The following is a 15,504-nucleotide window of genomic DNA, read 5'->3' as shown; positions in this document are numbered from 1 at the left end:
TATTAAACCTGAGGACCAGCCAACCTTTAGATACAGGATGTAGTGATGAGTATTAAACCTGAGGACCAGCCAATCTTTAGATACAGGATGTAGTGATGAGTATTACAACTGTTTTAAAGTGAAGTGTGCTGTGGTACAGCATCCAATGGTTTAAGAGTAGTGGCAGCTGAGTTCTGGTATATGGAGTCAAGAACTGACAGGAAAGTTAACTGTACAATCTGCTTCCTGCTGTTCAGGGAGAAGCAATATCTATTTTGAATTAAAAAAAGAAGCCCATTTGAATTCTTATCTTTTTAACTAGCTCATCGGTACCTTATTTAAACATTAAATCCTTGACAATCCAAACGCCCAGATATTTATAGGCAGGAACCCAATTGATGGGAGAACCCTTAAATGAACTAATGTAGTCTATCTGAAACATTTATTGCGAGAAGTTAGAAAACAACATAAATGTAGTCTTGCCCATATTATGTACCAGTTTTAAACAAACCTTGGGGCTTTTTGTAAGGTAACAAAGTCAGATTTCAGCTCTAACAACACCTGGTCTACAGTTGGGCCAACGGCACACATAACAGGATCATCTGCATATATATAAATATTACGCATTTTAACAGGTAGACCAATATTATGTATATTACAAGTTAACAGAGAGACCAATGTTATGTATATACTATTTATATTACAAGTTAACAGAGAGACCAATGTTATGTATATACTATTTATATTACAAGTTAACAGAGAGACCAATGTTATGTATATACTATTTATATTACAAGTTAACAGATAGGATTGTATTATTATAGTAGCAATATTATTTATATAAATACTAAAGAGAACGTGTCAAAAGTAGAGCACAATATTGGGAATATAATGCCAATGGGTAGATACTTAACACTCCGATAGATAGTTAACACTCAGATAGATAGTTAACACTCAGACCTACACTGACATAGATAGTTAACACTCACATAGATAGTTAACACTCACATAGATAGTTAACACTCAGACCTACACTGACATAGATAGTTAACACTCACATAGATAGTTAACACTCAGATAGATAGTGAACACTCAGATAGATAGTTAACACTCAGATAGATAGTGAACACTCAGATAGATAGTTAACACTCAGATAGATAGTTAACACTCAGATAGATAGTGAACACTCAGATAGATAGTTAACACTCAGATAGATAGTGAACACTCAGATAGATAGTTAACACTCAGATAGATAGTTAACACTCAGATAGATAGTTAACACTCAGATAGATAGTTAACACTCATATAGATAGTTAACACTCAGATAGATAGTTAACACTCAGATAGTTAACACTTAGATAGATAGTTAACACTCAGATAGATAGTTAACACTTAGATAGTTAACACTCAGATAGATAGTTAACACTCAGATAGATAGTTAACACTCAGATACATAGTTAACACTCAGATAGATAGTTAACACTTAGATAGTTAACACTCAGATAGATAGTTAACACTCAGATAGATAGTTAACACTCAGATACATAGTTAACACTTAGATAGTTAACACTCAGATAGTTAATACTCAGATAGATAGTTAACACTCAGATAGATAGTTAACACTCAGATAGATAGTTAACACTTAGATAGTTAACACTCAGATAGATAGTTAACACTCAGATAGATAGTTAACACTCACATAGATAATTAACACTCAGATAGATAGTTAATACTTAGATAGATAGTTAATACTCAGATAGATAGTTAACACCCAGATAGATAGTTAACACTTAGATAGATAGTTAATACTTAGATAGATAGTTAATACTCAGATAGATAGTTAACACTCAGATAGATAGTTAACACTTAGATAGTTAACACTCAGATAGATAGTTAACACTCAGATAGATAGTTAACACATAGATAATTAACACTCAGATAGATAGTTAACACTTAGCTAGATAGTTAATACTCAGATAGATAGTTAACACTCAGATAGATAGTCAACACTCAGATAGTCAACACTCAGATAGATAGCTAACACTCACATAGATAATTAACACTCAGATAGATAGTTAACACTCAGATAGATAATTAACACTCAGATAGATAGTTAACACTCAGATAGTTAACACTCAGATAGTTAACACTCAGATAGATAGTTAACACTCAGATAGATAGTTAACACTCAGATAGATAGTTAACACTCAGATAGATAGTTAACACTCAGATAGATAGTTAACACTCAGATAGATAGTTAACACTCAGATAGATAGTTAACACTCAGATAGTCAACACTCAGATAGATAGTTAACACTCAGATAGATAGTTAACACTCAGATAGATAGTTAACACTCAGATAGATAGTTAATACTCAGATAGTTAACACTCACATAGATAATTAACACTCAGATAGATAGTTAACACTCAGATAGATAGTCAACACTCAGATAGATAGTTAACACTCAGATAGTTAACACTCACATAGATAATTAACACTCAGATAGATAGTTAACACTCAGATAAATAGTTAACACTCACATAGATAATTAACACTCAGATAGATAGTTAACACTCAGATAGATAGTTAACACTGAGATAGATAGTTAACACTCAGATAGATAGTTAACACTCAGATAGTTAACACTCACATAGATAATTAACACTCAGATAGATAGTTAACACTCAGATAGATAGTTAACACTGAGATAGATAGTTAACACTCAGATAGTCAACACTCAGATAGATAGTTAACACTCAGATAGATAGTTAACACTCAGATAGATAGTTAACACTCAGATAGTTAACACTCAGATAGATAGTTAACACTCAGATAGATAGTTAACACTCAGATAGATAATTAACACTCACATAGATAATTAACACTCAGATAGATAGTTAACACTCAGATAGATAGTTAACACTGAGATAGATAGTTAACACTCAGATAGTCAACACTCAGATAGATAGTTAACACTCAGATAGATAGTTAACACTCAGATAGATAGTTAACACTCAGATAGTTAACACTCAGATAGATAGTTAACACTCAGATAGATAGTTAACACGCAGATAGATAGTTAACACTCAGATAGATAGTTAACACTCAGATAGTTAACACTCACATAGATAATTAACACTCAGATAGATAGTTAACACTCAGATAGATAGTTAACACTGAGATAGATAGTTAACACTCAGATAGTCAACACTCAGATAGATAGTTAACACTCAGATAGATAGTTAACACTCAGATAGATAGTTAACACTCAGATAGTTAACACTCAGATAGATAGTTAACACTCAGATAGATAGTTAACACTCAGATAGATAATTAACACTCACATAGATAATTAACACTCAGATAGATAGTTAACACTCAGATAGATAGTTAACACTGAGATAGATAGTTAACACTCAGATAGTCAACACTCAGATAGATAGTTAACACTCAGATAGATAGTTAACACTCAGATAGATAGTTAACACTCAGATAGTTAACACTCAGATAGATAGTTAACACTCAGATAGATAGTTAACACGCAGATAGATAGTTAACACTCAGATAGATAGTTAACACTCAGATAGTTAACACTCACATAGATAATTAACACTCAGATAGATAGTTAACACTCAGATAGATAGTTAACACTGAGATAGATAGTTAACACTCAGATAGTCAACACTCAGATAGATAGTTAACACTCAGATAGATAGTTAACACTCAGATAGATAGTTAACACTCAGATAGTTAACACTCAGATAGATAGTTAACACTCAGATAGATAGTTAACACTCAGATAGATAATTAACACTCACATAGATAATTAACACTCAGATAGATAGTTAACACTCAGATAGATAGTTAACACTGAGATAGATAGTTAACACTCAGATAGTCAACACTCAGATAGATAGTTAACACTCAGATAGATAGTTAACACTCAGATAGATAGTTAACACTCAGATAGTTAACACTCAGATAGATAGTTAACACTCAGATAGATAGTTAACACGCAGATAGATAGTTAACACTCAGATAGATAGTTAACACTCTCTTCTGATACAGACTATCTGCCAGATAACAGGTGTACAACATTTGACAAGAGGACCTGGTGCTGCATGGCCACACACACACAATGGGATTTTATGTGAGAGGTCATGAACTCCTGCCATAAACAGGTGTTACTGTGTGAGTGCGTGCTGCGGTGTGTGTTTCTGGAGAGCTAACGTGACCAGGTCACATGATAAGGTTATAACCGTGAATCAACAACTTTCCCTCACAAGTTACATGGACAAAATGTGGACAAAATCACCTATGAATGTTATTATGTTCCTAAAACAAGTTGTAATATCACGGTGTTGCTGGTTAATTCGTTACCCTCGAATTCTAGAAAATCTTATTTTAACGCATTGATAAAAGCCTTTACTTCTAGAGTTACGGTAGCTCTGGGCCAGGGCGTTAGGTCTTCTACGCGTGTAGTGGAGAAACAGCCTTTACGTCTTGTTACGAAACCCCGCTACAAATACGATTATTCAATCACATTTTACTGCCAGGCAGACGTGGGTGCGTGTTCCCCTCCGGTCATAAAAAAAACAGTCATGCTGGCGTTCCAAGTGCCACCGTATTGCCTACATCGGTTCCTGGTCAAAAGTAAAGCCCTTAGGGAATAGACCGCTATTTAGGACGTATCCATTATCCGGCCACTGATCAAGCCGCTGCCCTCCTGTTACAAAGCCGTTTTTTTTTAATCAGACTCAATTCATTTCAATTCAAAGGGCTTTATTGTTTAATGTTTGAAATTGCCAAAGCAAGTGACATAGACAATAAATAAGAGGGAAATAAACAATCAGAAATGAACAGTAAACATCACACTCACAAAAGTGTAAAAATAATATATATTTCAAATAGTATATTATTGGCAATGTACAGTGTTGTAAGGATGTGCAAATAGTTGAAGTATGAAAGTGAAAAGAAATCAACATAAATATGGGTTGTAATTACAATGGTGTTTGTTCTTCACTGGTTGCCCTTTTCTTGTGGCAACAGGTCACAAATCTTGCTGCTGTGATGGTACACTGTCAGGTATTCTGCCACGGTGTACTCTCTGTTTAAGGCCAAACAGCATTCTAGTTTGCTCTCTTTCTTTGGTTGATTCATTCCAATGTGTCAAGTAACTATCTTTTTGTTTTCTCATGATTTGGCTGGGTCTAATTGTGTTACTGTCCTGGGGCTCTGTGGGGTCTATTTGTGTTTGTGAACAGAGCCCCAGGACCAGCTTGCTTAGGGGACTCTTCTCCAGGTTCCTCTCTCTGTAGGTGAAGGATTTGTTACGTAAGGTTTGAGAATCGCTTCCCTTATTGTGGTTGTAGAATTTAACAGGTATTTTCTGCATTTTGATAATTAGCGTGAATCTTCCTAGTTCTGCTCTGCATGCATTACTTTGGTGTTTTACCTTGTAAACTCTCTAAGAGCAGGGCAGGGCAGTAAACACTATAAATCTGCTGAAGACATACCAACACATTCATTTATATAGCTCTCAAACTTGGTTACACAACACGGCTTTAGAGCTCGCAAGAAAAGGCATTTCGCTGTACTTGTGCACGTGACATTAAAACTGGACATTTGAAACAATCCACATCACAGTCCACTGCAAGGAGAATTCGGATTACATTGGTCGACTCGGTAGTTCAGCGTTCAACTCTCCGTTTCCAGTCGCAGGGTAAGTGACACAAAGGTGATATTTTGATAGACAAATTATTTGGCGACTGACTATTTTGTTGTGTTTGTTAACGATAGTTAATGAATGTGAATAGATGCTACAGTTGTTTAACTTTCAGATGGGAACGGTAGAGAGCAATAGGCAATGTTTACGTGATATAATTATTCCCACAGGCTACCTCGCTGTCTCATTTCTGACAGGACCTTCAGAATGTCGGAGAAGTACAACAGCCACATCCTGGTGATGGAGGACCGAGGGACTAACGGGTCTCTTGAGTCTACCGGTACCGCCAAGTCCCCTCAAGGTTCAACCGTTAGTTTCCATAACGTCCACTATAAGGTGACGCAGAGGAGCGGCTGTCTGTGTATCAAGAGGAAGACCACCACCAAAGACATTCTCATAGATCTGAAGTAAGTCGACTAGACGCTGTTGTTGAGATTTAATCAGTTTTATACATGTGTCGGCTCTTAATACGACCCATTTCGTCGCAGGAAGAACATAATCCCGCAGAAGGATTTTAATTTATTTTTTTTAATATTTAGAATCAGCCACCAGGGGGCAGCGGTGTTTATCGTAACAGACAGCAGGTCCAATGTGTTTCAGTTGAAGTAACCTATGTACACTGATAAATAGACAATATCTAAAAGGGGTAGATGTATGTTCGTTAAAGAAAAAAATATTTATTTTTTTATTTTTTTAATCAATTGTTTTATTATAGGTTCAAGGCAAACAATAATCAGAATAAATTCACAATAGGTTCAGTACCTGTGTGGCCCAGTGGTTACAACCGCTTATGCCAGAGTCGGCTCAAATCTGTCCGACTTTTGCCCTTCTGAATTTTTTGGGGACTAACTAGTGGGCTACGTTTCTAGTTACTCTCTGTGGGCTGTACTCTTAATCCGGTAATTTCTGAAGGACTTATTACTCTGTTACATTTGACCAAATCACTTCAATTACAGTCGGATGAAAACCTAACTCCAAATGTGTGTTTAAAAAAAAAAAAGATATATATTTTTTTACATGAATCGATACTATTGGTTTCCCTTTATTTCCGTGTTCAAGACGACTGGGAACTCGGAAGAAGAAGGGAAAAAAAACGCTCTGACTTTGAAAAATTGTTTTGAACTGTCTTCTATTGAACCTTGTTTGGGTAGGTATTTGCGTGTCAAAAAGATACATTTCAAATAACACTAATTGATGCATAAAATAACACTATTTAACACGTCAAATAAGCCAATAAGTTAATTATCTTCTGCCTTTATAATATTATATCCTTAAGGATTTATAAGATTGAATTCTGCTGTTTGAAATTGTGTTTTGAGGGCGGTTGCAAATCAAATGGCTAGGTAGCTAACTAGCCATTTGTGTGTGTGTTAACTCTGTGTGTGTGTGTGTGTGTGTGTGTGTGTGTGTGTGTGTGTCACTCTGTTTTTATGACGGCCCTGTGGAAGTCTCTATGGGGTGCCACAGGGCTCAACTATCGGGCCGACTCTTTTCTTTGTGTACATCAATGATGTCGTTCTTGCTGCTGGTGATTCCCTGATCACCTCTACGCAGACGACACAATTTTGTATACATCTGGCCCTTCTTTGGACACTGTGATAACAAACCTCCAAACGAGCTTCAGCCCCATACAACTCCCCTTCCGTGGCCTCCAACTGCTTTTAAATACTCGTAAAACTAAGTGCATGCTCTTCAACCGATTGCTGCCCGCACCCTCCCGCCCGACTAGCATCACTACTCTGGACGGTTCTGCCCTAAAATATGTGGACAACTACAAATACCTAGGTGTCTGGTTAGACTGTAAACTCTCCTTCCAGACTCACATTAAGCATCACAAATCCCAAAATTAAATATAGAATTGGCTTCCTATTTCGCAACAAAGCATCCTTCACTCACGCCGCCAAACATACCATTGTAAAACTGACTATCCTACTGATCCTCGACTTTGGTGATGTCATTTACAAAATAGCCTCCAACACTCTACTCAGCAAATTGGATGCAGTCTATCACAGTGCCATCTGTTTTGTCACCAAAGCCCCATATACTACCCACCACTGCAACCTGTACGCTCTCGTTGGCTGGCCTTCACTACATATCCGTCGCCAAACCCACTGGCTCCAGGTCGCAGTTGTAAATTGAGAACTTGTTCTCAATCTGGCCTACCTGGTTAAATAAAGGTGATCTGGCCTACCTGGTTAAATAAAGGTGATCTGGTCTACCTGGTTAAATAAAGGTGATCTGGTCTACCTGGTTAAATAAAGGTGATCTGGTCTACCTGGTTAAATAAAGGTGATCTGGTCTACCTGGTTAAATAAAGGTGATCTGGTCTACCTGGTTAAATAAAGGTGATCTGGTCTACCTGGTTAAATAAAGGTGATCTGGTCTACCTGGTTAAATAAAGGTGATCTGGTCTACCTGGTTAAATAAAGGTGATCTGGTCTACCTGGTTAAATAAAGGTGATCTGGTCTACCTGGTTAAATAAAGGTGATCTGGTCTACCTGGTTAAATAAAGGTGATCTGGTCTACCTGGTTAAATAAAGGTGATCTGGTCTACCTGGTTAAATAAAGGTGATCTGGTCTACCTGGTTAAATAAAGGTGATCTGGTCTACCTGGTTAAATATAGGTGATCTGGTCTACCTGGTTAAATAAAGGTGATCTGGTCCACCTGGTTAAATAAAGGTGATCTGGTCTACCTGGTTAAATAAAGGTGATCTGGTCTACCTGGTTAAATAAAGGTGATCTGGTCTACCTGGTTAAATAAAGGTGATCTGGTCCACCTGGTTAAATAAAGGTGATCTGGTCTACCTGGTTAAATAAAGGTGATCTGGTCTACCTGGTTAAATAAAGGTGATCGGGCCTACCTGGTTAAATAAAGGTGATCTGGTCTACCTGGTTAAATAAAGGTGATCTGGTCTACCTGGTTAAATAAAGGTGATCTGGTCTACCTGGTTAAATAAAGGTGATCTGGTCTACCTGGTTAAATAAAGGTGATCTGGTCTACCTGGTTAAATAAAGGTGATCTGGTCTACCTGGTTAAATAAAGGTGATCTGGTCCACCTGGTTAAATAAAGGTGATCTGGTCTACCTGGTTAAATAAAGGTGATCTGGTCTACCTGGTTAAATAAAGGTGATCTGGTCTACCTGGTTAAATAAAGGTGATCTGGTCTACCTGGTTAAATAAAGGTGATCTGGTCTACCTGGTTAAATAAAGGTGAACTGGTCTACCTGGTTAAATAAAGGTGAACTGGTCTACCTGGTTAAATAAAGGTGATCTGGTCTACCTGGTTAAATAAAGGTGAACTGGTCTACCTGGTTAAATAAAGGTGATCTGGTCTACCTGGTTAAATAAAGGTGAACTGGTCTACCTGGTTAAATAAAGGTGAACTGGTCTACCTGGTTAAATAAAGGTGATCTGGTCTACCTGGTTAAATAAAGGTGATCTGGTCTACCTGGTTAAATAAAGGTGATCTGGTCTACCTGGTTAAATATAGGTGATCTGGTCTACCTGGTTAAATAAAGGTGATCTGGTCTACCTGGTTAAATAAAGGTGATCTGGTCTACCTGGTTAAATAAAGGTGATCTGGTCTACCTGGTTAAATAAAGGTGATCTGGTCTACCTGGTTAAATAAAGGTGATCTGGTCTACCTGGTTAAATAAAGGTGATCTGGTCTACCTGGTTAAATAAAGGTGATCTGGTCTACCTGGTTAAATAAAGGTGATCTGGTCTACCTGGTTAAATAAAGGTGATCTGGTCTACCTGGTTAAATAAAGGTGATCTGGTCTACCTGGTTAAATAAAGGTGATCTGGTCTACCTGGTTAAATAAAGGTGAAATAAACAAATATAACACATCAGCACATCTGTCATACAGCCAGTGTATCATCTCAGTAAGCTTTTTGTACCATATACTGTAAATGTGTGTGTGTGTGTGTGTGTCTGTGTGCGTGTGTGTTTCTTTGTGTCTTTTTAATTACAGCCTGTAGTGTCACAACCGAGGGGGAGGAGAATGGGCTAGATGTTTAATTCCGTGCTGAAATCTGTCTGATTTGCATACTAGTAACAGGATTTGATAGTGAAACGTAGATATTTGATCCACTTACCTGATCCTCCTCAATATTTTCAGTGTGAATGAAAAATAAAACCTCACACTTGGTGTAAATATTTTTGGGTACATATTCACCATCACGTGCTTAAAATGATATTGTGAAATACATTTTTATTAATGCCATTGAAATCGTAAAATTATTCCAATGTCGCGAGTACCAGGTAGCCTAGTGGTTAGAGGAGGCAGGTAGCCTAGTGGTTAGAGGAGGCAGGTAGCCTAGTGGTTAGAGGATGCAGGTAGCCTAGTGGTTAGAGGAGGCAGGTAGCCTAGTGGTTAGAGGAGGCAGGTAGCCTAGTGGTTAGAGGAGGCAGGGGGCCTAGTGGTTAGAGGAGGCAGGTAGCCTAGTGGTTAGAGGAGGCAGGTAGCCTAGTGGTTAGAGGAGGCAGGTAGCCTAGTGATTAGAGGAGGCAGGTAGCCAAGTGGTTAGAGGAGGCAGGTAGCCTAGTGGTTAGAGGAGGCAGGTAGCCTAGTGGTTAGAGGAGGCAGGTAGCCTAGTGGTTAGAGGAGGCAGGTAGCCTAGTGGTTAGAGGAGGCAGGTAGCCTAGTGATTAGAGGAGGCAGGTAGCCTAGTGGTTAGAGGAGGCAGGTAGCCTAGTGGTTAGAGGAGTCAGGTAGCCTAGTGGTTAGAGGAGTCAGGTAGCCTAGTGATTAGAGGAGGCAGGTAGCCTAGTGGTTTAGAGCGTTGGGCCAGTAACCAAAAGGTTGCTAGCCTTTTGTTAACAACACTGTCATCTCAGATTTTCAAAATATGCTTTTCAACCTTGGCTACACAAGCATTTGTGTAAGAGTATTGATAGCTAGCATAGCATTCAGCAGGCAACATTTTCACAAAAACAAGAAAAGCATTCAAATAAAATAATTTACCTTTGAAGAACTTCGGATGTTTTCAATGAGGAGACTCAGTTAGATAGCAAATGTTCAGTTTTTCCAAAAATATTATTTGTGTAGGAGAAATCGCTCCGTTTTGTTCATCACGTTTGGCTAAGAAAAAACCCTGAAAATTCAGTCATTACAACGGCAAACTTTTTTCCAAATTAACTCCATAATATCGACAGAAACATGGCAAACGTTGTTTAGAATCAATCCTCAAGGTGTTTTTCACATATCTATTCGATGATAAGTCATCCGTGCCAGTTGGGTTTCTCCTCTGAAACAAATGGAAAAATACACGCAGGTGGAGATTACGCAATAATTCCAACGGAGGACACCAAGCGAGCACCTGGTAAATGTAGTCTCTTATGGTCAATCTTCCAATGATATGCCTACAAATATGTCACAATGCTGCAGACACCTTGGGGAAACGACAGAAAGTGTAAGCTCATTCCTGGCGCATTCACAGCCATATAAGGAGACATTGGAAAACAGCGCCTTCAACATCTGGGGCATTTCCGGTTTGAAATTTCATCTTGGTTTCGCCTGTAGCATCAGTTCTGTGGCACTCACAGATAATATCTTTGCAGATTTGGAAACGTCAGAGTGTTTTCTTTCCAAAGCTGTCAATTATATGCATAGTCGAGCATCTTTTCGTGACAAAATATCGCGCTTAAAACGGGAACGTTTTTTTATCCAAAAATTTAAAGAGCGCCCCCTATATCAAAGAAGTTTAAATTAAGGTAGAAAATACCTTTTAATTAAATTGAGCACATTGATACCGTAATTAAAACTTTATTTGATGTCAGTCTTCGTTGTAGACTTCCTGTCCTGGAGGCCATCAGCAAGATGGTGCTGGCAGCCTTTAATAAATAATAAATGAATGTCAAATCAATAGTCGAAGGTGCATAAAGATGGCGGCCCCCACATGTACTTACCATAAATGCCTCGTTTGCTAAGTTCGCCATATTGTACATTGCTCTCCATTACTCTTTGTATAGGCATTAACGCAGAATACACGATCCAAAATGTAGCTCCAAGATGGAAGGAATTTGAAACAACGAAAAAGTAGATTGTGCTGATTTAATGGCACATTGAACCATGTGGCGCACCGTAGTTTAAGAACTCTGTGGGCAGTGCTAAAACCCATGATGTAAATTTCTGAATTCCTCCTTCTTTATGCACCTTTGTCATTAAGTTGTTGTCCTTTTTGTTTGCTGTCAATCATTGAGAAATAAAGTTGACTTGTAGATGGGTAAAAAAAAGTTATCTGATACTGAATATCCCTTTGAGCATGGTGAAGTTATTAATTATGCTTTGGATGGTGTATCAATACACCCAGTCACTACAAAGACACAGTCGTCCTTCCTGTCTCTGTCACGCCCTGATCAGTTTCACCTGTCCTTGTGCTTGTCTCCACCCCCTCCAGGTGTCACCCATCTTCCCCACTTATCCCCTGGGTATTTATACCTGTGTTTTCCGTCTGTTGGTGCCAGTTCACCTTGTTTGTTCAAGCTTACCAGCGTTTGTCCTGACAGCGCCTGTCTTTTCCCAGCCTCTCTTTTTCTCATCCTCCTGGTTTTTGACCCTTGCCTGTCCTGTCCTATCCTGACCCTGTACCCGCCAGCCTGACCACTCTGCCTGCCCCTGACCCTGAGCCTGCCTGCCGTCCTGTACCTTTGCTCCTACTCTGGATGATCGACCCCTGCCTGCCTTGACCTGTCGTTAGCCTGCCTCTGTTGTTACAATAAACATTATTACCTCACACAGTCTGCAATTGGGTCTTACCTTGATACCTGATAATCTCAGTTGCCGGAGAGGAAGGAAACCGCTCAGGGATTTCACCATGAGGCCAATGGTGACTTTAAAATAGTTACAGTGTTTAATGGCTGTGATTGGTAGAAAACTGAGGATGGATCAACAACATTGTAGTTACTCCACAATACTTACCTAAACGACAGAGTGAAAAGAAGGAAGCCTGTACAGAATAAAAAATAGGGCCTCCCGGGTTCTGGGTTCGCGCCCAGGCTCTGTCGTAACCGGCCGCGACCGGGAGGTCCGTGGGTCGACGCACAATTGGCCCAGCGTCGTCCGGGTTAGGGAGGGCTTGGCCGGTAGGGATATCCTTGTCTCATCGCGCACCAGAGATTTCTGTGGCGTGCCGGGCGCAGTGCGCGCTAACCAAGGTTGCCAGGTGCACGGTGTTTCCTCTGACACATTGGTGCGGCTGGCTTCCGGGTTGGATGCGCGCTGTGTTAAGAAACAGTGCAGCTTGGTTGGGTTGTGTATCGGAGGACGCGTGACTTTCAACCTTCGTCTACCCCGAGCCAGTACGGGAGTTGTAGCGATGAGACAAGATAGTAGCTACTTAACAATTGGATACCACGAAATTGGGGAGAAAAAGGGGTAAAATTAAAAATAGAATATTCCAAAACATTCATCCTGTAAATACGGCAAAAAAATGTGATAAAGAAATTAACTTTTTTGTCCTGAATACAAAGTGTTATGTTTGGGGCAAATCCAACACAACACATCACTAAAACTCTCCATATTTATTTGGCTAGCCAGCTATCTGAACTGGTAGAAGTCATGCTCCTTTTTAAAAAATTTGTTTCCAGGTTTATTTTTTATTAAACTGACCTTCTGCACCTGCTTCCTGACTCCCTGCATATACGTCAGATTAACAACCAATTTGACAAAGCTTGAAGAATACATTTTTTTTAAAAATAATGGGCAAATGTTAACACAATTCAGGTGTGGAAAGCTCTTAGAGACTTACAGAATGACTCACAGTCACTGCCGAAGGTGCTTTTTTTTTTACCAAGCATTGACTTATGGGGTGTGGATACTTATGTAAATGTGACATTTGTGTATGTAATTTTTAATACATTTGCAAACATTTGTCATTATGGGGTATTGTGTGTAGATTGGTGAGAAAACAAATCAATTTAATCCATTTTGAATTCAAGCTGTAACACAACAAAATATGGAATAAGCCAAGGGGCATTCAGGCTGTAACACAACAAAATATGGAATAAGCCAAGGGGCATTCAGGCTGTAACACAACAAAATATGGAATAAGCCAAGGGGCATTCAGGCTGTAACACAACAAAATATGGAATAAGCCAAGGGGCATTCAGGCTGTAACAGCATATGGAATAATCCAAGGGGCATTCAGGCTGTAACAACATATGGAATAAACCAAGGGGCATTCAGGCTGTAACAACATGTGGAATAAGCCAAGGGGCATTCAGGCTGTAACAACATGTGGAATAAACCAAGGGGCATTCAGGCTGTAACAACATGTGGAATAAGCCAAGGGGCATTCAGGCTGTAACAACATATGGAATAAACCAAGGGGCATTCAGGCTGTAACAACATGTGGAATAAACCAAGGGGCATTCAGGCTGTAACAACATATGGAATAAGCCAAGGGGCCTTCAGGCTGTAACAACATGTGGAATAAGCCAAGGGGCCTTCAGGCTGTAACAACATATGGAATAAACCAAGGGGCATTCAGGCTGTAACAACATATGGAATAAGCCAAGGGGCCTTCAGGCTGTAACAACATGTGGAATAAGCCAAGGGGCCTTCAGGCTGTAACAACATATGGAATAAGCCAAGGGGCATTCAGGCTGTAACAAAACGTGGAATAGATCATAAATAGACTTTGGACTCAGATCTGTTAGTAGGTACATTTCTATGGTCCAGATCAGGGATTGGTCCTTTTTGATGGCCCTCGGATCAATAAGAATAAAGAAAATCAGTTGCTAGGTAGAATAGTAGAATACACAAGGTGAAGTCAGGTTGTGCATCAGCAGTTTTTCTCTTGTTATGTCAGTCACTGACAGTCACCCAATTGGCCCATGTCAGCTACATGTTTTTAGATTGGTTACTTGGTGTAATTATGTTAATTAGTCTAGCCAGCTATCTAAACTGGTAGGAATCATGGTGTAATTATGTTAATTAGTCTAGCCAGCTATCTAAACTGGTAGGAATCATGGTGTAATTATGTTAATTAGTCTAGCCAGCTATCTAAACTGGTAGGAATCATGGTGTAATTATGTTAATTAGTCTAGCCAGCTATCTAAACTGGTAGGGATCATGGTGTAATTATGTTAATTAGTCTAGCCAGCTATCTAAACTGGTAGGAATCATGGTGTAATTATGTTAATTAGTCTAGCCAGCTATCTAAACTGGTAGGGATCATGGTGTAATTATGTTAATTAGTCTAGCCAGCTATCTAAACTGGTAGGAATCATGGTGTGATTATGTTAATTAGTCTAGCTAGCTATCTAAACTGGTAGGAATCATGGTGTAATTATGTTAATTAGTCTAGCCAGCTATCTGAACTGGTAGGAATCATGGTGTAATTATGTTAATTAGTCTAGCCAGCTATCTAAACTGGTAGGAATCATGGTGTAATTATGTTAATTAGTCTAGCCAGCTATCTAAACTGGTAGGAATCATGGTGTAATTATGTTAATTAGTCTAGCCAGCTATCTCAACTGGTAGGAATCATGGTGTAATTATGTTAATTAGTCTAGCCAGCTATCTGAACTGGTAGGAATCATGGTGTAATTATGTTAATTAGTCTAGCCAGCTATCTCAACTGGTAGGAATCATGGTGTAATTATGTTAATTAGTCTAGCCAGCTATCTAAACTGGTAGGAATCATGGTGTAATTATGTCTAGCCAGCTATCTAAACTTAGTGATCATGGTTGAATTACCAGCACTGGGGCCCCCGTTGATTATGTTACGGTTCTCTACTCCCTATGGCAAAATGTGTAGAATTACATGAAATTAACTCTAAAACGTAAAT

General features: G+C 38.9%; 1 protein-coding gene across 3 annotated transcripts in view; it reads left to right on the top strand.

The window, feature by feature from the left end:
• Positions 1-5,354: 5,354 nt before the first annotated feature.
• The window catches only part of LOC110532888 (broad substrate specificity ATP-binding cassette transporter ABCG2), a 35,591-nt gene continuing 25,441 nt past the window's right edge, over positions 5,355-15,504 (top strand). The window contains exons 1-2 of one of the 3 annotated variants that reach the window (XM_036987067.1): positions 5,355-5,702; positions 5,903-6,112. In XM_036987067.1, coding sequence (XP_036842962.1) covers positions 5,913-6,112 — 200 coding nt within the window. In that variant the 5' untranslated portion in view covers positions 5,355-5,702; positions 5,903-5,912. Of the gene's footprint in view, positions 5,703-5,875; positions 6,113-15,504 lie in introns of those variants that run through there. The other 2 variants (XM_036987066.1, XM_036987068.1) reach the window with 2 other exon arrangements.

This window comes from Oncorhynchus mykiss, chromosome 9 (genome assembly GCF_013265735.2).
Source record: "Oncorhynchus mykiss isolate Arlee chromosome 9, USDA_OmykA_1.1, whole genome shotgun sequence".
Classification (NCBI taxonomy): Eukaryota; Metazoa; Chordata; class Actinopteri; order Salmoniformes; family Salmonidae; genus Oncorhynchus; species Oncorhynchus mykiss.
Note: the sequence above shows the minus strand (reverse complement) of the source record. Positions and strands in the feature narration are given on the sequence as shown.